Source organism: Benincasa hispida, chromosome 12 (assembly GCF_027475165.1).
Source record: "Benincasa hispida cultivar pf3 chromosome 12, pf3_genome.v1.1, whole genome shotgun sequence".
NCBI classification, from domain to species: domain Eukaryota; kingdom Viridiplantae; phylum Streptophyta; class Magnoliopsida; order Cucurbitales; family Cucurbitaceae; genus Benincasa; species Benincasa hispida.
In genome coordinates this window covers 41,084,821-41,109,702 of record NC_143489.1, presented here as the reverse complement: position 1 = coordinate 41,109,702, position 24,882 = coordinate 41,084,821, and the positions used below count along the sequence as shown (strand labels likewise).

The following is a 24,882-nucleotide window of genomic DNA, read 5'->3' as shown; positions in this document are numbered from 1 at the left end:
AGTTATTTATTTGCTTAGTTAAATGTACAACATCAATTGTATTCCACAAATTTAGTACAAATTTATGTAAACGATCGAATAACAAAATCTAAATGATTGTATAACAAAACGTAAACGATCTCATAACAAAACCTAAATGATTGCTTAGTATTCTCTAAATTATCGTTTACCAAAAACTATATGATCGCATAATAGATATCTCAACGATCGTATAGTGGATAGCTAAACGATCGCTTAGTATTCTCTATACGATCGCATAACAAAACCTAAATGATTGTTTAGTATTCTCTATACGATCGCATAACAAAACCTAAACGATCGCTTAGTATTCTCTATACGAACGCATAACTAAACCTAAACAATCGCTTAGTATTCTCTATACGATCGCATAACAGTTAGCCAAACGATCGCATAACAGTTAGCCAAACGATCACATAATAGATATCTAAACGATTGCTTAGTAATATCTATCAGATAGCTTAGTAATATCTAAATGCTTGTTTAAAGTATTCGTAGATACGCGTTCACCATGCGGTCTGAAAGCTTTTTAAAAACTGGGGGTAATTTTGAAATTTCGCATGGGAAAAAGGTAAGTGGTAGAAAAGTTTTTAGAAAGAGGTAATCGGTAGAAAAGTTTTTGGGTTTCGAGTCATTTCGTGAAATTTTCCATCTATAAGCTTAATTTTAAAAAAGAAAAAAGATTGCCAAACAAGGTTTAAATAATTACCAATCGAAACTTTACCAACCGAAACTTGAGTAATAATGTGAAATTTTAAATTTTTTTTTTTTTTAATGTGAAATAAAAATATGTGAACTTAAAGATAAAATTGGTCGACCAAATGTAAAATTTTAAAAAGAAATTATCGAATAACTTGAACATAATTTAACTAATCAAAACGTAGATAATAAATAAAAAAATGTGAGAATGTTTCACATGTTACGTTGAACTAAAGAAAGTAGGGAAAAACATGTGGTTGGGCCTTCTTAAGTTTCTAAGAAATGGCATTGGCAAAGCGAGTGTACAGCCCAGCCACGTGGCAAACAATATGTTATTATACAAATAACCGACACCGCACCGCCGCTGCCTTCATTTAACAGTCACGCATAAGTTGGATGTCACCGCCACCGCGGCCTTCCCTTTTCTTTTAAATTCTCATTTCTATATCCACTCAACACTCATTATGAATAATTTCACTTTACTTTCATCTCTCTTTTTCATTTTTTCTAATTATGTTCTTACACCATATCATTTTTTTTTTTTTAATTTCTTCATACCTTTCAATTTCATTTTCTTTTTCAAATAATTTTAACACTAATTTACCAATCAATTAGTAGATAAAAGACCAAACCTTAATTTTAGAGAAGGAAATAGATAATTGTTCACTATGTTATATTTAAATACTTCTGTAATTTGTATCTAATTTCAATTTAGTTTCTATACATTTGTTAAATAATCTTATATTTGCACTACAATAATTTAGACTTTAATTAATGTCCATTGACAATAAAAATAGTGACATATGACTTTAATGATGACAATTTTTGACAGTTTACCAAATATTTAATCTAGTGTTACCTTTTTACATTGTGGTCAAAAGCATGTCAAGAATCCACGTCTTAATATGTTTATCTAATTCAAGCTCTAATACAAATTCACAAATTTAAACTAAAAATTATTTACCGCGTGATAAAAAAAAAATCAATTTAAACTAAGAATTCAACTATTGTATTTAAAAAAGATGAAAATTATGGTAAAAAAAAATGTAAAAAATATAGACTTATTTTTTCAAAACAAGATGGTTACCAAGCGAGATTTAAATATTTCCGTTTTCGAGATATTTTTCATGTTTTAAAATTTTCATTAAAAATATTTTTTTAAAATTTAACTAAAAATTCAACAATTATACTTAAAAAGAGGTAAATCATGAAAAGAAATATCAATGATATAGACTTGACTTTCAAAAACAAAAAATAAAAATAAAATGGTTATCAAATGACACCTAAATATTTATGTTTTCGAAATATTTTTCATGTTTTAAAATTTTTATTAAAAATTTTACATAAAACTATTTAAGTCAATCTTTTCAAATTTTTATGAATGGTTTCAAAATATATATATATAGTAGTGAGAGAATCGAACCTTTAACTTCAAGATCGATGATACGAAATATCAAATCAACACTCATTTTGGCTCAAGAAAATATTAATCTATTAAAGTTCAACACCCAACAATTAATACTTGTACTTATAAATTCTTATTTATTAAAAATGAAAAAACCATTTTAACCGACAAATTTACCCTAGGCCTAGAGGCTCCTCAACTTCAATGGGACTTTTAAACAAAGTTTTTTAAATTATTAAAATGATTATCTAGCATAGTGGTAGGATGTTTCCTCTCCTAATTAAATAGGCTTAACTTCGTTATTTTTTTCACGCAAATTCTTTAAATTCTTTTTCTTTTTTTTCCCTACTATTATATTAAACATGACAACACATTTAAATATACGACAAATTAAAAAATTAATTATATGAATTACCTGTAGTAAATTAAAATTATTGAACAAAAATTTATTTTTTAAGATTAAATTTCTAGTTTAGTTTTTAAATTTTAAACCGTCTATGTATTTAGTCCATGAATTTTTAAAAAGTGTAAATTTGTATTTACTTTTTAAAATTCATGGATTTATTAAACACAAAATTAAAAATTTAAATTTTATTTCAATTATATATCTAATAGATCAATTAATCTTTTTTAAACAATCATATATGTCACGAACATACTAGACATAAAATTGAATATTCAAAACCTATTAGACATTTTTAAAATTCAATGATCTACAAAACACAACATTAAAAATTCATGAACTAAATTTATAATTAAATTTTTTAAGCTAGAATGAGTAGAATCTACATCTTGTCAAAAAAAAAATATTTTTTTTTCTTCTTTTAATATTTTTCAAAGCTTTAAACAAGGCGCGTTGAACAAAAAAATCTAGATCCATCACTTATTTTAGTGTCTATATTTTTAGAGTTATATTCCATTTTTATTTTAAACTTGATTAAATATACGAACATCTAGTAGATATGTATTATTATTTTTTTTATTTTTGAAAGTTAATAATGATCTGTTAATTAACTAGAAAGATTTTCACAGACTTGAATGAAAAAATAAACATCTCTTATAGCGTAAGTATAAAACTAAAATAAACCTAAAATTTTAGTGGTGAAAACAATCTCTAAACCTCTATTGTGGTGGTTGTCACAGTCATGGACGTTACAACTGTATGATGTTATAATCATAAATGGCCTCTTCTAATTAATTAAATATTAGGTCAATTTACTTTAACATTTTTAATTCATAACATTAACAAATTGATATTATTGATTTCAACTTTAAGGTCCATTTGGATTGACTTTTTAAGTATTTATAAACAATTTTTTTACACTTATAAATACTTATTTAAACACTCGAGTCCCGTTTAGTAACAATTTTGATTTTTGTTTTTGTTTTTGAAAATTAAACCTATGAGCACTATTCCCACCTCCCAATTTCTTTCAATTTCATCAATGGTTTAAAAATCCAAGCCAAGTTTTGAGAACTAAAAAAAGTAGTAGTTGTTTTTGGAATTTGGAATTTGGTTAAGAATTCAACTATCAATGTTGATAAAATAGATTTAATTTTTTTAAAAAAAACCAAATGATTACCAAATAAACCTTATAAAATTCATCCAAATAGACCTTTAATTTATTTCAAAAATTAAAATTTCTTCCTAACAATCTTTTGTTTTATATAAAATAATATAAATATTTTTCAACATTAAAAAATTTAACAACAAAATATCTAAGGTCTGTTTGATTGTTTTGTTTTATGCATTTGGCAACAAAAAGTTCACATTCTATTTCTAAAAATTATTTTAAGGTTGTTATCTAAACCGTCTAAAATTTAAAAACAATATTTTAATGTTTTCATTTTATCATGATTTTGATTTTTAAATTTTAAAATACAAAAGTGTATGAAATAAAGATAAAATATTTATACAGTATATCATTTTATAAACTCAATTTAATTTTAAAAATTAATATATATGTATTATGTAATGTATTATAAATCATATAATATTATAAAATAATTATTATTACAAAAAAAAAAAAAAAACTTTAACATAAAACATGTCCATAAATAAATTAGGATAATTGCAATAGATAGTACTTTTAGGATTAATGATCAAGTGTATAATAATATTTTTAAAGAATTGCTAATATAACAAAATCTATTAGTGATAGACTATATCATTTATAAATTATAACCATCAATATAGTCTATAAGTTGATAGATCGAGAGTTTGATCTACATTTTGCTATATCTACAAATTCTTCTGTATTGTATATCTGCTAATATTTTGAGTTTGATTGTTATATTCAGAATTATCCCAATAAATCAATAATAATTTATTATCATTTAGTGGGTAATTACAATATAATAAGTATATATAATATCAAACACATCATAAATCATTGTTTAAATCAAAATTCAATTTCTAAACTTGCTAGGAACACATAACAAGTACAAACTTTATTTTTATTGGATATCTTATTTTCTAAATTTTGTTTCCACATGTGTAGTGTTACCAAACATCCTTTAATGTCTCTTGGATTGTATTTTGTAAGACGTTGACTTCAATTTATGGAAAAAAATCAAAATTCAAAAGCTTCCCATGCTTTAAGGGGATTTGACAACTGAAAAAAAGGATTTGACAAATTAAAACTTTTCTATACAAGATGATGGCATCAAAATCATTTTCGTAAACTAAAATAAAAACGAAGAAATATATTATATTGATTTAATTTAGGCCTGTATTTGGTAATGTTCCACGCGTAATGAGCAATAATGTCAAACAACCAAGTAGCCTTCACTTTTGCTTTGAAAATCAACCGATTCCACATTTCCGAGTTCATGACTTTTCCAATTATCACATCTCATTATAAATAAATTCCTTAACTTCTAATTCTTCCTCAACTCAACCCAAAAATTTCCAATACCCACAAATTAAGATCTCTTCTTTTCGACATTTTTCCCTTTTTGAATTCATGGGGAATTACATTTCTTGCACTCTGTCCACCCCAATCGGTGGCAAACCGTCAACTTCTTCGACGACGACCGTCATCTTTCCCAGCGGCCAAATCCGACACTTTCACGAACCGGTCAAGGCGGCGGAGCTCATGTTCGAGATCCCCAATTTCTTCCTCGTTAATTCTCAATCGGTTCAACTGGGTCGGAGATTTTCGGCTCTGATGGCCGATGAGAATCTCGAGATGGGTAATTTGTACGTTATGTTTCCGATGAAGAAGGTCAATTCGGTGGTGTCTGTGGCCGATATGGGAGCTTTGTTTCTCGCCGCCGAGCGGGTCTCCGGCGGGAAGAAGCGGCGGATTATTGGCGGTGGGGAATCTAATGTTTGTGTTTGGCCAGAGGTGGAAGCAGACGAATCAAAACCGAAGTTGAAATTGGATGGTGGTGATGATGATGACGATGTGAAGGGGTTTTCGCCGGCGCCGGAATTTACTCATCGGAGGTCGATGTGCAGGTCGAGGAAGCCGTTGTTGGAGACCATAGTTGAAGAGCCGATATGTTCAAGATGATGGGAAATTTAAAGCTATTTGATTTGTTGTTTGTTTCGATTGGGGATTTTCTTTTTCGAAATTAGTGAAAGGGAAAAACCATTTATTGATTAATTTGTATCATGGAAAAATTAGTTCATATTAGGCTTTTGAAATTTTCTTGTGTTCAAAGAACATGAAAATATTTGTGTAATTATGTATTATACTTTATTATACTTTGTAAATTTTTTGAGTGTTCAAGTAAACATAATTCAACTGTGACTCACATCTATATTTTTAATTATAGTAATATTTTTCTAAACAAAGAACAACATCTTAAAAAAAATTACCATAGACATTTTCCATTCAACAAATCTAAGGATTCATAGAGGAAAAATATCTCCCACCACTTCTCATATGTAGCTAGATGTACTAATAAAACTTTTGAAGCTAGATGTACTATAAAAATTAATTTTCAATTATATGCAATTTGTTTTTTAATTTTTTGTATGTTATAATTTAAAATTAAGTTTGCAAATTTTTTGAAGTAGGTAGTTTGTTGAGATGTCAATGTAATAAACATTTTGTTGTGAGATAAATTTCTACAAGTTAAGTAAATGATTACAAATTTATAAGTTAGTTTAAGTGAAGGTTGGTGAATTTTCATTTTGATGAATAGTTGGGGGAAAACGTGGGTGGTAGCGTCAATCATCAATTCCTTCAAGGATGGTTTCTTTTTCAGCTGGGGGAAAACGTGGAAGAGCCACTACATTCCTATTATTACATAAGAAAAAATTTCATGATTTCTCAAACCTAGGTGGTAGCGTGTAGGAAGTTTTTGTTGGCCTCTATCTTGTCCTCTATCCATATAATTAGCTATCTTAATATCCTGTGAGTCCCAAATTTGTTGAGTTTAAGCTCCCTTAGCTGCTAGAGAGGCTATGGATAATGACTTTTATGTTTGATCACCTGTAGTCAATTTATTCAAAGCATTAGTAATTGTGGTCAATTGAGCTTTAATAAAACTTACCTCAACAACCTCATAAATTTTTGCTACTTTGTTGGTAGAGGCCCTTTCACTTAGCCAATTTATTCAAAGCTTGTAGTGGCCATGTCCTCTAGAACAGTGTAAGATTTTGTAGCAGATTTAGAGAAAAGAGATCCTTCAGCAATAGCATCTAGAATTGCTTTGGTATTGTCATTCAACCCATTGTAGGAGAATTATATTTGCAACCACCTAGGGTATCCATGTTGTGGGTACTTTCTAAGGAGATATTTGTACCTTTCCTAACTTTCAAATAATTTTTCATCTGGTTATTGAGAAAATGAAACAATTTAAACCTCAATTTAGAAGACTTGGTCGGAGGAAAGTATCTATTCAAGAATGTTTGAGCTAGCTCCTCTCAAGTGGTGATGTTCTCCGATGGTATGGTTTCTAGCCAATCCTTAGCCTTGTCCTACAAAGAAAAAGGAAACAAACTTAGTCTAATCACATAATTTGAAACTCCATTAATCTTAACTTTCAAGAAACCTCAATAAAAGATCTAAGATGTTTATGAGGATCTTGCATGGGGCATCCAAAAGCAATCTCTCTAGTCATTTGAATTAACTCCGATTTTAGCTCAAAGGTATTTGCATTGATTAGTGCCTCCACAATTCGGGGTTGAGCAATAGAGAGAGATATTTTGAAGTATTCCCTAATTGCCTTCTCACGTTCCTCAACCATCTCTTCTTCTACTTCTTGCTTGTTTCTAAGATTTCTCCTCAAGGTACGTTCAATCTTGGGGTCACAAGGCAAAAGAGAGGTGTCCTTATTATGGGGCATGCACAAGAGACAACACCAAACAAGATTAAAAACAAACAAAATGAATATACTCATGATTACATATTATAACTACTTGGCTAAGAAGTTTCATTATTTTAGATATATAAAAATTGAAAATTAAAACTTAAGATAGGACATGTATCTCTATAATGAACGACGTGACTCATCTAACATCAACATAAAAGTCTTTTCATCAAGGAGGACAAGACTTGGAGTAGTGTTTTGAGGTTATCTCTTGCTTTCATGACCGCCGATGTCAAAATGTCCTGACGCACTCTCTTGCGACTAAGGTTTTGGAGGAGCATGAGTCTTCCCTTCTTACTACTTATTATCCCAAGTGGTTTTCTATGTTTATGTCTCAAAATGTAATCTTGTAATCTGTATTTTTTTTTTTCTTGGATTGTCCTTCAAGAAAAAGAAATATAAAAGTTTTTTCATTGTAGGTCATATCTTTGGCCATTATCAAACGAGCACACATACACATTGAAAGTTAATTTGAGCTCTATAATTTTGTCGTTGGTTGACTCCTTTCTCCTCAAGGATAGATAAGTTCTATTATTTGATTTCTTCTTTGTGAGTTTTTGAGAAGCATCTAATTTCACAGAAGAAGATAGTTTTTAGAGGCATAATAAAACAAAATAGATAAAACATAAGTGACCCCTATTTTGTAACAATAAAACCATGTAATAAAATTTGCAAAATATGGTTGCATGTGAAAATAAGGTAGAATTGTCATGGGGACCATTCTGTTTTAGTTAATGTTTGTGGGCTGTATCTTTATCGTGTAATTAGGCCCAACTAATTAGCTACTTCCCTTTTCGCCATTTATTTATATAAAGTTGTAAATAAACTAAAAATCTCTCTAACAACATGGTGTCGTGGTGTAGTTGGTTATCACGTCAGTCTAACACACTGAAGGTCTCCGGTTCGAGTCCGGGCGACGCCACATTTTATGTTAATTTTTGTTTATTGTACCAGATTTTATCTGGTAAGGGTTTGGCCGGTAATTTTTTCTGATTATTTCTTTAGGAAGCGTTTGCTGGTACTTCTGTGATAAGATTTAAAGACAATAAATACTCAAAACACTCAATAATATAGAATAGTAACTTTTTCCTTTTTAAAAGGACAAGAATAACAATGTAATCTCATAATACTAGTAAAAAAAAAAAACTTATAGTTTTATTTATTTTTATTTATTTTTTTTGCAAATATCAATTTATGCTCCTAAACTCTAGGATTATATAAATTAAAACCTTAAACCAATGATTGTATTTGTTTAAACTCTAAACTCTTTGAACGTGTGTCGATTTACACCCTTCTCTAGGTTTCATTTGACTAATGTCATGTGAAACTTATAATTTAAGTCAATTCAAATTCTAAATTTTCATAACCCAATCAATTTAAATCATTTATTACAATTATCATTTAAAATTATACATGCATTAATTCTCAAACTTGTGTAGACTTCTTTAAATTATGTCGGTTTTACAAAATGGACGATTGAAATAATTACATGGATGGTTCTTAGATAATTTTTTTAATCTAAGAGTCTAAATTGATTCATATTTGTGAAAGCTTGTAGGTTTTAATTGATACAATTATGAGTTTCACACAAGGTTTTTCTAATAATGAAACATAATGGAAGGTGTAAATTGATACACTTACAAGAGCTCAAGGTTTAACAGATACAACTATTAATTCAAGGTTTAAATTGATACAATTTTAAAGTTAATTTAGAGTTATAAGTTGATATTTTCCCTAATTTTTAGCCTGAAATAAATATTATATGGTCTTTTAATTGCAGAAAATTTTAAAAATTGGATAATGTAACAAATTTTATTTTAATGCTTTCATATTATTGCATTTTTTTTGAAAAAAAAAACTTCTAAAAAGTATAAAGAAAGAACATTTGTGCTAGTAACTATATATATTATGCACATAAGGCAATGCTTTAATAGTTTAAATACAGATATTGTAACAATTTTTATTTCAATGTTTTCACATATTTACTGTAAAATCATTCTCATACATGAAATGATACATTGTTTCACTTTCATCGTATAATCACTCTCATTGGATTCAATTCTCTAAATTTGGATCGCATTAATTTTTTTTTAACGTTGTTGGCGTAGGAAACTCGCATATAAGCCTTGGATGCTCCTCTGGCCCACTCTTCTAGTTTGGCCTTATTGATATAGATGACTTGCGTAAAAATATTTACACTGGTGTGGTGTCAATTTGAGTACACTTTGATACCTAAATTAGTACATGAAGCATTTAGCTCGGTTAAGAATAGAGGGGTTTAGAGTTTCTCACTTGGAGTTTACTTATATATCTCTCCCTTAGAGCAGTTGAAATGAGGTTATTTATAAGGTCATTCCTCTGACACTTGCTTATGGTTATGTGTTGCCAATGTCAGGTGTTGGCTTTTTGGCCCTTAATCTCAAATTAATTAATTTTAATTAATTAATTAATCAATGTTTTGATGATAACAAACTCAATTTTTAATTACTGAAAATCTTAGTGTTTTAATATGTCCATAGCGTAGAGCTTGGAACAACGATTCCAACACCTCTTGAATCACTCAAATCGGAGCTAAAACGAAGACAATATGACCGAAACAAGTCTATAGAGAAAATACCGTGGTGGATGACGTGGCATAACCAGGCCATTTGCATGTAGACATGTGGCAACATATTGGTGAATGGTGGATCTTCATATGATGAACTTTTTATTTTTGAATTGATTTAAAAAATGATTGAGGAATAAAGCTTATAGAGTTTTCAATAAAAGAACTTTAGTAATTGAGGAATCTATGCATGTAGTATTTGATGAATCTTGCAATGCTATTTCTAATGAGCCTATTTATAGTGATGTTTTAGAAGAAAATTTTGGGGATTTACTTGTTAGGGACAAAGGCAAGAAAATTGTTTCAAGTAAGCAAGAGGTGAGCTTAATCGAAAAGAACGAAGTTGGTTCTTCATCCATGCCTAAAGAGTAGAGGTATGCTCCTTCCCATCCCAAAGAATTAATTTTTGATGATCCCAAACAAGGTGTGAAAACTCGTTCATCTCTTAATATGTTTAATAATCTTACTTTTGTTTCTCAAATTGAACAAAAAAGTTTTAAAGATGCCGAAAATGATGAATTTTGGATTTTAGCTATGCAAGAGGAATTAAATCAATTTGAAAGGAATAAAGTTTGGGAGTTAGTCTCTAGGCCCTCTCATGCTTCTATAATTGGAACTAAATGGGTCTTTAGAAATAAAATGGATGAAAATGGAAATATCATTAGAAATAAAGCTAGACTTGTAGCTCAAGGTTATTGTCAAGAGGAAGGAATAGATTATGAAGAAACTTTTGTACCCGTTGCTAGATTAGAAGCTATTAGAATGTTGCTTGCTTTTGTTTCTTATAAGAATTTCATTTTGTATCAAATGGATGTGAAAAGTGCATTTTTAAATGGTTATATCATGGAGGAAGTTTATGTAGAACAACCTCCGGGGTTTGAAAGTTTTGATTTTCCTGATCATGTCTATAAGTTGAAAAAAGCTCTTTATGGCTTAAAACAAACTCCAAGAGCTTGGTATGATGACTTAGTAATTTCTTGCTTGAGAATGGATTTAAAATGAGTAAAATTGATACTACTCTTTTTATTAAGACTAAAGAAAATGATATGTTTTTAATACCAATATATGTGGATGATATTATTTTTTGTTCTACTAATCCATCTTTGTGTGAAGAATTTTCTAAGTATATGCATAGTGAATTTGAGATGAGTATGATAAGAGAACTTAGCTTCTTCCTTGGACTCCAAATCAAACAACTGAAGGATGGTATTTTCATAAGTCAAGAAAAATACACAAGGGATTTGCTCAAAAGGTTCAAATTCAATGAAGGTAAAATTGCAAAAACTCCTATGAGCACATCTACTAAGCTTGACAAGAATGAAAAAGGTAAGTGTGTAGATATAAAAACTTATAGAGGTATGATTGGATCTTTACTTTATTTAACCGCTAGTAGACCCAATATTATGTTTAATATATGTCTTTATGCTAGATTTCAATCTTGTCTTAAGAAATCACATTTACATGCCATTAAAAGAATTTTTAAATATTTGCTTGGTACTATTGATTTAGGCTTATGGTATCCTAGAAATGTTAAATTTAATTTGGTAGGATATTCCGATGCGGATTTTGCGGGTAGTTTACTTGACCGTAAGAGTACTAGTGGGACTTGTCAACTTCTTGGTAGTTCTTTAGTTTCTTGGTTTAGTAAAAAGCAAAATTCGGTTGTCTTATCCACTACCAAAGCGGAACATATTACAGTTGCTAGTTGTTGTGCACAAATTCTTTGGATGAAACAAACTCTTTGTGATTTTGGATTAAAGTTTGATAATGTGCCCATATTTTGTGACAATACTAGTACTTTTAATTTGACTAAAAATCCTATACATCATTCTAGGACTTAGCATGTTGATATTAGACATCACTTTATTAGAGAGCATGTGCAAAATGATAATATTACTCTTGAATTTGTAGGCTCTAATAAACAATTAGCGGATATTTTTACCAAGCCTTTGAATGAAGAAAACTTTTGCAAAAATAGGCTTGAGTTCGTTATTATTCGTTGTGATGCCTTTTGATTTTATAATTTTACTTATTAAATCTTTTAGAAGGCATTTTGATAGGGGGAGATCTGGAAAGCATGTGTTAATATTCTTAGGGGGAGTTGTGCTAAATTTATGTTCATGTTTTTAAGGAAACATTTATGTAGTTCTAAATTTTTCTTAATCATTTTTTTTTTTATGATTTCAAAGGGGGAGAAGTTTAAGAAAATTATGTTATAAATTTGTTATGATTTTGATTGTATTAATTAGGGGGAGAATTTATTTTTTTGAGTGAATTTCAAGAATGATCTTTATGGTGATATGTTGAATTTTATTATGTGCTACATATGGTTTACATTTATTTTAAGCTATTTTTCTTGAATGGTTTGTCATCATCAAAAAGGGAAGATTGTTGGCTTTTCGGCCCTTAATCTCAAATTAATTAATTTTAATTAATTAATTAATCAATGTTTTGATGATAACAAACTCAATTTTTAATTACTGAAAATCTTAGTGTTTTAATATGTCTGTAGCATAGAGCTCGGAACAACGATTCCAACACCTCTTGAATCACTCAAATCGGAGCTAAAACGAAGACGATATGACCGAAACAAGTCTATAGAGAAAATACCGTCGTGGATGACGTGGCATAACCAGACCATTTGCATGTAGACATGTGGCAACATATTGGTTGAATGGTGGATCTTTAAGAGATTAACATATGATGGACTTTTGATTTTTGGATTGATTTAAAATTAAAAAAATTGAAATTAAAAATGATTTAAAGGAAAATAAATTTAATATTATTTTATGTTTGTGTCTAACGGTTAGTTTTTTACACATGGTATTTTTTTTAGTTTTGGATTGACTTTAAAAAGAATGAATTTAAAAAGAAAATGAATTAAAAGGAAAATAAGTTTAATATTATTTTATGTTTGTGTCTAACGGCTAGTTTTTTACACATGATATGTTTTTTATTTTTGGATTGACTTTAAAAAGAATGAATTTAAAAAGAAAATGAATTAAAAAGAAAATAAATTTAATATTATTTTATGTTTGTGTCTAACGGCTAGTTTTTGACACATGATATGTTTTTTTATTTTTTGGATTAATTTTAAACAGAAAATGAATTTCAAAAGAAAAGGAATTGAATATTATATTTTGTTTGTATCTAACGACTAATTTAGTTTAAAATCTCCACCATTGATTTTTCTTTTCCAAAATTCAATGGTCTAAATTAATTGTGGTTTTTAAAATTTTTCCATCTCTATATAAACCATCTTCCTCTCCAAATTTTAAATCAACAAATTTTACATTTCATAGTCCTCCAAAACTCAAAAGTTCAATTGTTGCTCTCTCTAAGTTCTCAATTTTTTCTTTTCATCTTATTCTTGAGAGAGTGTTATTGTATTGTGAGGATAAACTTGTTGAGTGCTTAAACTTGTAAATCCACTCTAATGAGAGTTGTATTGTGTTCTTAAAAAATTCCAACATTTGTAACGATTTGATCCTAAGCCGTGGAAATGATTGGGTTTGCTCTTGAACCCGTGAAAGGAGTGGTGGTATAATGGTTGGGCTCTAATTCGTGGAAAGAGTCGGAAAGATTTTATTCAAATTCCCAAGAGGTGCTTGTGGAGTGGAGTTGGTCGAATTTGACCGAACCACTATAAAAATTAATGTATCTTCTTCTCTAACTCTTTTCTTTTTATTTTTGCAATTAATTTAAGCAATTTATTGTATGTTTTAGTTTGTTCTTATTTATTTGCTAAAATTTGATAGAATTAAATTATCACATTTTTTGTCATCTTATTTGTTGCTTAATTTGAATTTTTCTTATTATTTATAAAAAGTGTATTAATTAGTTTAATTGGGTTAATTTAGAAAAAAAAAGTTTAATTAAACCCTATTCACCCCCGTCTAGGGTTACCATATCTATCCAACATCAGGGTGATTGTGACTCTCAAGATTGCTCTCAGATCTATAGTGTAAAGGGGCAGCGTTGCTACGCTATGTGTTACGTTGTCTTGCCTTTTTCATCTCTTTTCTTTACTCTCTTTGATCCATTACTCAGTTTTGACTTCTTTAGGTATAATTTTGGTCTTTTTTTTTTGGCTCATTTGAATATAAATTCAATTCTTGATCATAAACTTTGAAAATAACTAGCAAACACATTAAATCTCATAAAATCACATTAAAAGTCATCCTCAATCTAAGGCAAATAATACACATCTTGTGTGCATTTCTCCACCTCAAACTTAGAACTTTACTAGTTCCAATCAAAGATAAGACAAGATCATAGAGAAGTTTAAAATAAATGTACTAATGACTCATGCCTCAAAGAATAGATAGCTGAAGACTTAAGTAGAAACATTCAAGCAAGTCTTTCATTATGATCATTCATGATCAAATCTAATAATCTCCCATGTGTATGTGTGCAAATAACATTTAGTTCAAAACACAAGAACTAAAGTTAGAGTTAAGAAAGTTTCTTCAATTTTCCCCCTACTTTGGCTCATGCACCAATCATCAAGCTTCTACACATTTCAAGAAAGTAATATGTCCACTAAGGTGCCTTAATTATAACAACAAAAGACCTCAAACTTACATCATTTTACCTCGGGGCACTAACTTCCACACATTCATTATAGGGTACCGTATCTAGTCAATTCCCAGGTGTCCTAACTGATTACAACAAAGACAGCTCTTTTTACCCCCATCAATGCACGCACATTATAAGTTTATTAAAAAAAAAAAAAAGAAGATATTTCTTGTGAAGCACTTGTTAACAAATGTACAATCTTTCTTATTTCAAAGGAAAAAACATCATTCTTTTCTTTCTCCACTAAGGTGCCTTAATTATAACAACAAAAGACCTCAAACTTACATCATTTTACCTCGGGGCACTAACTTCCACACATTCATTATAGGGTACCGTATCTAGTCAATTCCCAGGTGTCCTAACTGATTACAACAAAGACAGCTCTTTTTACCCCCATCAATGCACGCACATTATAAGTTTATTAAAAAAAAAAAAAAGAAGATATTTCTTGTGAAGCACTTGTTAACAAATGTACAATCTTTCTTATTTCAAAGGAAAAAACATCATTCTTTTCTTTCTCTTAGTCTAACATTACAAACCATCATGCATATCAACTCTCTAATCGGTGTGACCTTTCAAGGTGACAACCAAATACATTTAACTTAATCTTTCTTTTAGTTAAAGTTTCTAAATTAAAGTAACTCTGTGCTCATGAAATGTGAGACTAAAAAAGGGACATAAATAGATCATACTTCAAGATATTGCTATCCTATTTCTACTATAAGTAATCCAACATGCATATTCAAGTTCCATCATTGACAATCAATATCAAAAGTACACAAAAAAGAACTCTCATCATATTCTCAAATCTCAATCAAACATTTAAAATTTTCTCCAAAATGTTTTAAAAAAATTAACATGGATATCAACAATAAAACCAAATTAGCATGCATAATACACAAAAACACGAAAGACCTCCCTCCCCAAACTTAAAAATATGCATTGTGTCATGAGAAAGATTTAGGTATAGAAAAAAAGGCCTAGGAGTGTACAGGAATTTATCAAATAAGCTAGCAGAATGAATACTTTTTGTGTTCGACAAAAATCTTGAAAAATATGAAAGCTATGAGTGACTCCATTATTTTTAAAAGGAAAAATAAAGAACTAAACTAAAAACGGGAAACATAAAAAAAAAAAAAAAAAAAAAAATTAAAACTTGAGTTGCCTCTCAACAAGCGCTTGGTTGAACATCTTCTAGTTAGACGAGGCTTATCAATCATATTAGACCCCAAGGTAGTTTTGACATGTCATTCCTATAACATCTTGGAATCAAAAGTTTTCCCCTACATTGTCATTCACATTCAATCTTTAAGTTAACATTGCCAATAAATATATCATGTATCTTTTCCTTATCATTCAACTCAACATCTCCTTTATGAACATATTCAATAAAATTCAATGTATCATCTTTACGAGATCTCATAGGACTAATCATGCTTCTCCATTAATTTCTCATACTCCATCTTAGAACTAGAATTTAAAGACAAATCATTATGAGTATTAACACAAGTAGAGATATGATTTTTAACATGATGCTCTTCTAATTTTTCACTGCACGTCTTAACAGCATATTTACTATCCATTATATATCTTCTGCCCATCACCTTAGAAGAAGAATCATCATTCAAAGAAAATTCATTAGAAGAAGGGAAAGTATTAATCAACTTACTTGTCTCATGAGGTTCATGACTTATCTCAACATCTACGTGCTTAAGGGGTATAAATCAAATTTTACCTCTTCATCATTGAGAAAAGTTAGCTTACCATCTTGCACATCAATGAGAGCCCTATTGGTAGGCATAAGTGGTCTTGAAAGGATTATTGAAATGTTAGCATCTTCTTCCATGTCAAATGCCACAAAGTTCGACAAGAATATGAACTTGTCGACCTTAACCAACACATCTTTACAATGGCATAAGGATAAACATAAGATCAATTAGCTAATTACAAGGGTGTCATTGTTGGTTGCATGTCTCCAATTTTGAGCTTCTTAAAAATAGACAAAGACATTAAATTAATTGAAGCTCCAAGATCACATAGTGCTATAGCAATTGTAATATTGTTTAATTGATAAGAAATGAAAAAAAATCCCTAGATCTTTTAATTTTGGGGCAATTTCTTTTGTAGTACTGCACTATATTCTTCATTCAAAGCCATCATCTCATACTTATCAAACTTATTCTTCCTAGACAGTACATCTTTCATGAATTTAGCATACTTTGGCATTTTCTCTAAAGCTTCAGCAAAAAAGATATCAAGATGCAACTTTTTAAAAATTTCAAGAAATTTAGAAAATTGTGCATCTACCTTCTTTTTCTGAAATCTATGAGGATATGGAAGTGTGTTAGGGACAAAAGGTAAAGAGTTAAAAGTACTCCTTATTTTTTTACTCATACTCTTCTACAAGTTTCTTCTTTTTAGGCTCATGGTCTGTGGTGGATTCAACATTCTCTTATGTTTATACATCCTTATCCACAATAGGCTTGTTCAATTCTTTGCCACTCCTAAGTTTTATTGGCTTGCATTCTTCCCTAAGATTTTTCTCAGGGCAACTAGGAAACTTACCTTTTTGCATAATATGCATAGCAGAAGCTACTTGATTTATTTGCATCTCCAAGTTTTGGCTAGATTTGTCATGGCTTTGTATGGTGCCCAAGATAGTATGGACTAAACTCTCCAATGTAGACGTTTTCTCCTTGGTTACCTTGATAAGGTCCATCATCAATTCCTTCAAGGATGGTTTCTTTTTCAGCTGGGGGAAAACGTGGAAGAGCCACTACATTCCTATTATTACATAAGAAAAAATTTCATGATTTCTCAAACCTGGGTGGTAGCGTGTAGGAAGTTTTTGTTGGCCTCTATCTTGTCCACTATCCATATAATTAGCTATCTTAATATCCCGTGAGTCCCAAATTTGTTGAGTTTAAGCTCCCTTAGCTGCTAGAGAGGCTATGGATAATGACTTTTATGTTTGATCACCTGTAGTCAATTTATTCAAAGCATTAGTAATTGTGGTCAATTGAGCTTTAATAAAACTTACCTCAACAACCTCATAAATTTTTGCTACTTTGTTGGTAGAGGCCCTTTCACTTAGCCAATTTATTCAAAGCTTATAGTGGCCATGTCCTCTAGAATAGTGTAAGATTTTGTAGCAGATTTAGAGAAAAGAGATCCTTCAACAATAGCATCTAGAATTGCTTTGGTATTGTCATTCAACCCATTGTAGGAGAATTATATTTGCAACCAACTAGGGTATCCATGTTGTGGGTACTTTCTAAGGAGATATTTGTACCTTTCCTAACTTTCAAATAATTTTTCATCTGGTTATTGAGAAAATGAAACAATTTAAACCTCAATTTAGAAGACTTGGTAGGAGGAAAGTATCTATTCAAGAATGTTTGAGCTAGCTCCTCTCAAGTGGTGATGTTCTCCGATAGTATGGTTTCTAGCCAATCCTTAGCCTTGTCCTACAAAGAAAAAGGAAACAAACTTAGTCTAATCGCATAATTTGAAACTCCATTAATCTTAACTTTCAAGAAACCTCAATAAAAGATCTAAGATGTTTATGAGGATCTTCCATGGGGCATCCAAAAGCAATCTCTCTAGTCATTTGAATTAACTCCGATTTTAGCTCAAAGGTATTTGCATTGATTAGTGCCTCCACAATTCGGGGTTGAGCAATAGAGAGAGATATTTTGAAGTATTCCCTAATTGCCTTCTCACGTTCCTCGACCATCTCTTCTTCTACTTCTTGCTTGTTTCTAAGATTTCTCCTCAAGGTACGTTCAATCTTGGGGTCACAAGGCAAAAGAGAGGTGTCCTTATTATGGGGCATGCACAAGAGACAACACCAAACAAGATTAAAAACAAACAAAATGAATATACTCATGATTACATATTATAACTACTTGGCTAAGAAGTTTCATTATTTTAGATATATAAAAATTGAAAATTAAAACTTAAGATAGGACATGTATCTCTATAATGAACGACGTGACTCATCTAACATCAACATAAAAGTCTTTTCATCAAGGAGGACAAGACTTGGAGTAGTGTTTTGAGGTTATCTCTTGCTTTCATGACCGCCGATGTCAAAATGTCCTGACGCACTCTCTTGCGACTAAGGTTTTGGAGGAGCATGAGTCTTCCCTTCTTACTACTTATTATCCCAAGTGGTTTTCTATGTTTATGTCTCAAAATGTAATCTTGTAATCTGTATTTTTTTTTTCTTGGATTGTCCTTCAAGAAAAAGAAATATAAAAGTTTTTTCATTGTAGGTCATATCTTTGGCCATTATCAAACGAGCACACATACACATTGAAAGTTAATTTGAGCTCTATAATTTTGTCGTTGGTTGACTCCTTTCTCCTCAAGGATAGATAAGTTCTATTATTTGATTTCTTCTTTGTGAGTTTTTGAGAAGCATCTAATTTCACAGAAGAAGATAGTTTTTAGAGGCATAATAAAACAAAATAGATAAAACATAAGTGACCCCTATTTTGTAACAATAAAACCATGTAATAAAATTTGCAAAATATGGTTGCATGTGAAAATAAGGTAGAATTGTCATGGGACCATTCTGTTTTAGTTAATGTTTGTGGGCTGTATCTTTATCGTGTAATTAGGCCCAACTAATTAGCTACTTCCCTTTTCGCCATTTATTTATATAAAGTTGTAAATAAACTAAAATCTCTCTAACAACATGGTGTCGTGGTGTAGTTGGTTATCACGTCAGTCTAACACACTGAAGGTCTCCGGTTCGAGTCCGGGCGACGCCACATTTTATGTTAATTTTTGTTTATTGTACCAGATTTTATCTGGTAAGGGTTTGGCCGGTAATTTTTTCTGATTATTTCTTTAGGAAGCGTTTGCTGGTACTTCTGTGATAAGATTTAAAGACAATAAATACTCAAAACACTCAATAATATAGAATAGTAACTTTTTCCTTTTTAAAAGGACAAGAATAACAATGTAATCTCATAATACTAGTAAAAAAAAAAAACTTATAGTTTTATTTATTTTTATTTATTTTTTTTGCAAATATCAATTTATGCTCCTAAACTCTAGGATTATATAAATTAAAACCTTAAACCAATGATTGTATTTGTTTAAACTCTAAACTCTTTGAACGTGTGTCGATTTACACCCTTCTCTAGGTTTCATTTGACTAATGTCATGTGAAACTTATAATTTAAGTCAATTCAAATTCTAAATTTTCATAACCCAATCAATTTAAATCATTTATTACAATTATCATTTAAAATTATACATGCATTAATTCTCAAACTTGTGTAGACTTCTTTAAATTATGTCGGTTTTACAAAATGGACGATTGAAATAATTACATGGATGGTTCTTAGATAATTTTTTTAATCTAAGAGTCTAAATTGATTCATATTTGTGAAAGCTTGTAGGTTTTAATTGATACAATTATGAGTTTCACACAAGGTTTTTCTAATAATGAAACATAATGGAAGGTGTAAATTGATACACTTACAAGAGCTCAAGGTTTAACAGATACAACTATTAATTCAAGGTTTAAATTGATACAATTTTAAAGTTAATTTAGAGTTATAAGTTGATATTTTCCCTAATTTTTAGCCTGAAATAAATATTATATGGTCTTTTAATTGCAGAAAATTTTAAAAATTGGATAATGTAACAAATTTTATTTTAATGCTTTCATATTATTGCATTCTTTTTTTAAAAAAAAACTTCTAAAAAGTATAAAGAAAGAACATTTGTGCTAGTAACTATATATATATATATATAGAACATTTGTGCTAGTAACTATATATATATATATATATATTATGCACATAAGGCAATGCTTTAATAGTTTAAATACAGATATTGTAACAATTTTTATTTCAATGTTTTCACATATTTACTATAAAATCATTATCATACATGAAATGATACATTGTTTCACTTTCATTGTATAATCACTCTCATTGGATTCAATTCTCTAAATTTGGATCGCATTAATTTTTTTTAACGTTGTTGGCGTAGGAAACTCGCATATAGGCCTTGGATGCTCCTCTGACCCACTCTTCTAGTTTGGCCTTATTGATATAGATGACTTGCGTAAAAATATTTACACTGGTGTGGTGTCAATTTGAGTACACTTTGATACCTAAATTAGTACATGAAGCATTTAGCTCGGTTAAGAATAGAGGGGTTTAGAGTTTCTCACTTGGAGTTTACTTATATATCTCTCCCTTAGAGAAGTTGAAATGAGGTTATTTATAAGGTCATTCCTCTGACACTTGCTTATGGTTATGTGTAATACTGGCAGTTTCAGGTGTTGGCTTTTTGGCCCTTAATCTCAAATTAATTAATTAATTAATCAATGTTTTGATGATAACAAAATCAATTTTTAATTACTGAAAATCTTAGTGTTTTAATATGTCCATAGCGTAGAGCTTGGAACAACGATTCCAGCACCTCTTGAATCACTCAAATCGGAGCTAAAACGAAGGCGATATGACCGAAACAAGTCTATAGAGAAAATACCGTGGTGGATGACGTGGCATAACCAGGCGATTTGCATATAGACATGTGGCAACATATTGGTGAATGATGGATCTTTAAGAGATTAACATATGATGAACTTTTGATTTTTGGATTGATTTAAAATAAAAATAAAAAAGTTTAATTAAACCCTATTCACCCCCTCTAGGATTGCCATATCAATCAAATAATTGATATCAGAGCGGGTTGCTCTTCTTGAAATATTTATTTCTTGATAAACTTAATTGTTTTTTAGCTATGACAACTTTAGGTTTTATCCCTTGTACCGATACTCAATCTATTACAAAACCTCATTTCTTTAATGGTACTAACTATAGTTATTGGAAAAATAGAATGAGATTTTTCTTGCTTTCTATTGATTATGATTTATGGGATATTGTTGAAGAAGGTTTTAAAATTCCAACAAAAGATGTTGATGGTGTTAGCACTATAAAACCTAAGGAAGAATGGTCAATAAATGAAAAGAAAGCATGCTCTTTAAATAGCTTATACCAAAGCTATTAATTGCTTATTTTGTACTTTGAATGAAGTTGAGTATAATAGAGTGTCTATTTGAAAAACCACTAAAGAGATATGGGATAAATTAGAAATTACTCATGAAGGAACTAGTCAAGTAAAAGAAACAAAGATTGACATGTTAGTTCATCAATATGAAATGTTTAAAATTGATGAAAATGAAACTATTTCTGATATATTTATTAGATTTACTAACATTGTCAATGGTTTAGAAGGACTTGGGAAAAAGTACTCAAATCTTGAGAAGATAAAGAAGCTATTGTGGTCTTTGCCTAAACAATGGGAGCCTAAAGTCACCGCCATTCAAGAGGCAAATGATCTCAAATCTCTCTCCATTGATGAACTCATGGGCTCGTTGTTGACACATGAGATAAAGATCAAGAAAAACATGGAGGATGCGAAGAAAAAGAAAGAAAAGATTATAGCTTTAAAAACCATCTCTTTAGAAGTTGTCTCCCAAGATGAAGATGACCTTGATGAAGATGATGTTGCCTATCTTTCACGTGTGTATAAGAATTTCATCAAGAGAAAGAAGCAATTCAAGAAACATCTCTCAAACCAAAAAGAGTCAAAAGGTGAAAAGAGAGAAAAAATCGTACATTGAATGACTTATGAACAATGTGGACTGAAGAAACCGTTGAAGGAAGAAGAAATGTGGATTGAATCTGACGATGAAAGCTATGAGAGAATCCAAAGATGTTGGGCTAAAACTCTAAGAGAAAGCTAGAGAGAACAATGAGAGAATTTCGTGGGGGAGTTTGATGACAGAAAGTGAATAATGAGAGAGACGTTCCATTCTCTTCATAATATTAGTTGGGAATAAATGTTTTGGTGGAATGTTGGTGGTGTATTGAATGCACATTAAATGAAGGGTTGAAGAAATCGTAGAAGGAAGAAGAAATGAGTGCGGTCTGAAGGCTTTTTAAAAACTAAGGGTAATTGTGAAATTTCGCATAGGGAAAAGGTCAGTGGTAGAAAAGCTTTTAGGAAGAGGTCATTGGTAGAAAAGTTTTTGGGTTTTGGGTCATTTTGTAAAATTTCCCCCCTATAGACATTACTTCTACACCTAAATTTTTTTCTTAGTTATCTACTTTTTACCAATGTTTAAAAAACTAAGCTAAAATTTAAAAATTAAAAAAGTAGCTTTTAAACACCTGTTTTTATTTTTGAAATTTGGCTAAGAATTCAACAATTGTACTTGATAAAGATGCAAATCATTGTAAGAAATGAGGAAGAAGTAGGCTTAATTTTCAAAAACCAAAAACTAAAAACGAAATGGTTACTTGTTAGCACTTGAAAAGTGTTAATTTCCTTGGCTTAATTCGGGGTCATTTTGATTTTATGTGTTTATTATGCTATTTTGTAGGTATTGAGCAATTAAGGGGTAGAATCGACAACTGAAGCTGAAATGGGGCGAAAATAAACCAAAATGGAGCTTTAGAGCTTCAACCATGAAGAGAGAGGAAAATGACCAGATTACCTCCGGGGCCAGTGTAGCAATGCCATGTGCGGCACTATGTGTTGCGCTTAAAGGCAGTAGATTGCACTTTGGGGGGCATCGTGATGCTACTATGGAATGTCGTGGTGCTCCAAATTGTGATGGAAGACCAACACGCCTATGTACACACAAGCACTAATACATGCCTCTCTATGCTACGACAACTAAGGTCAGCGTCGTTGCAATGCTCCTCAATGTTGTAACGTTTGCCCCTTTTATAAATGTGTTTTGCTCGATTCTTAGATCAGATTCTCTCAAACTTTTAGCCCCCTAGCCTAATTCTTTCTTCTCCTCTTCTCCTCCCCTCTGTAATTCTTCATTCTTGGGTGTATTTTATGATTGTAAAGCTTATTTTGGATCGATCTCATGACTAAGGTGAGAAGCTAGCTTAGGTCTAGATGAAACCCATGGATCCATTGAGATTTTTTTTTTTCTAATTTTTATCTATGTTTCTCTTTGATTTTATGTGGTTCTTAAATGTATTTAAATTTCTATGTTTAGATATATGTTAGGCCTGATCAACCTTCATTCTTTCTTCGATTGAAAGTGATTAGGAATTCTTTAACATGTTTTTAATCTTAAGGGGAAAGGGTTATGTGAACCCTGGACCCTAATTTCTCTACTTGAGTATGTTCCCTACTGAAACCAGTATGGTGAGTAGGTTGATGTGGAAACTAATGTGTAATTGTATAGAAAAAGGTGAAAAATTAGAAGAAAAGTGTGAATCTGGAAGCTTAACTCTTGGGGAAAACTTGAAAAATTTGGCTAAGTATAACCCATACATTGGATACTAGAAAATTGACTAAGTGTTGTCCATGTGTTGGCCTTGCTCATTTAGAGGTTATTTGGGGCATTAAAGGAAGTCAAAGTGTGGCCAAGAGAAATGCACGCGGCAACCAATGTCTTGAAAGGTTAGAACAACACATGCGGCAACCTCAAGTTGCACGGACAAGGGTGCAGGGCGTTGGAGTTGCGCGCACTGGTTGATCAAGGAGCAGTGCTACACGATGGATGTGATGGTATGCGGTGATGGATGCGATGGATGCGATAGATGTGGCAGTGCTACGCGATGGTATACAGCAACATTATGTATTGGTTATGTGCTATGCGTTGGACATCCGAGGGCATGTGGGCGCATAGAACAAGCTAGTAGTATGCGTTGAAAGAATGTTGATCATTATCCTAGTTGAACGCATAGAGCAAAGGTAAGCCATGCGAAAGAGAAGGATATGCGGCCAAAGATGAGCCTTGTGAGCATCTAGCATATGTAACCAAGTTGCGTCAATTAGATGCACAAGGTAAGATTGACTAAACGCATGTGCTGATGGATGGTGTCCGGACATAGGTAGGTTGCGGCAATTGGATGGGTGCATGTGTGATTAGATGACCGCATATGAGATTGGATGGACGCATGCAAGGACGTCATTCGGACATGTGGCTTGTTGGGAAGAAATCTTAAGCCTTAAGCAAATGAGGTGGATGCACAAGAAGGCATGCAAAATTAAGCATTTTGTGTTGGCTAAGGATGAAAAAGACACCTTAGATTGCGGTGATTGAAGGTTGCATTGATAGTGTGGGGAAAAGACACTTGGACATGCGGCCAAGTAGGAGGTGTCGAACTTGAAGAGTTTTTGGACGCCTATAAATAGGGCCAAGGACTTCTTTTCAGATGATAATTCAAAGAACAGTAAGAAGAGTATGAAA

General features: G+C 30.9%; 1 protein-coding gene and 2 non-coding genes across 3 annotated transcripts; all 3 read left to right on the top strand.

The window, feature by feature from the left end:
* The first annotated feature begins 4,925 nt into the window (after positions 1-4,925).
* LOC120068930 (uncharacterized) lies at positions 4,926-5,887 on the top strand. Its single transcript, XM_039020570.2, has one exon. It carries the CDS (start codon positions 5,089-5,091, stop codon positions 5,638-5,640), a length of 552 nt encoding a protein of 183 aa, XP_038876498.1. The 5' UTR covers positions 4,926-5,088; the 3' UTR covers positions 5,641-5,887.
* A 2,408-nt stretch (positions 5,888-8,295) lies between these two features.
* TRNAV-AAC (transfer RNA valine (anticodon AAC)) lies at positions 8,296-8,369 on the top strand. Its single transcript has one exon. It is a non-coding gene; the product is annotated as a tRNA-Val (tRNA).
* Positions 8,370-19,334: 10,965 nt separating this feature from the next.
* On the top strand, positions 19,335-19,408 carry TRNAV-AAC (transfer RNA valine (anticodon AAC)). Its single transcript has one exon. It is a non-coding gene; the product is annotated as a tRNA-Val (tRNA).
* The last annotated feature ends 5,474 nt before the right edge of the window (positions 19,409-24,882 follow it).

Coding starts and splice junctions, on each gene's coding strand:
- LOC120068930 (XM_039020570.2), top strand. CDS start 5,089: ATGGGGAATTACATTTCTTGCACTCTGTCCACCCCAATCGGTGGCAAA.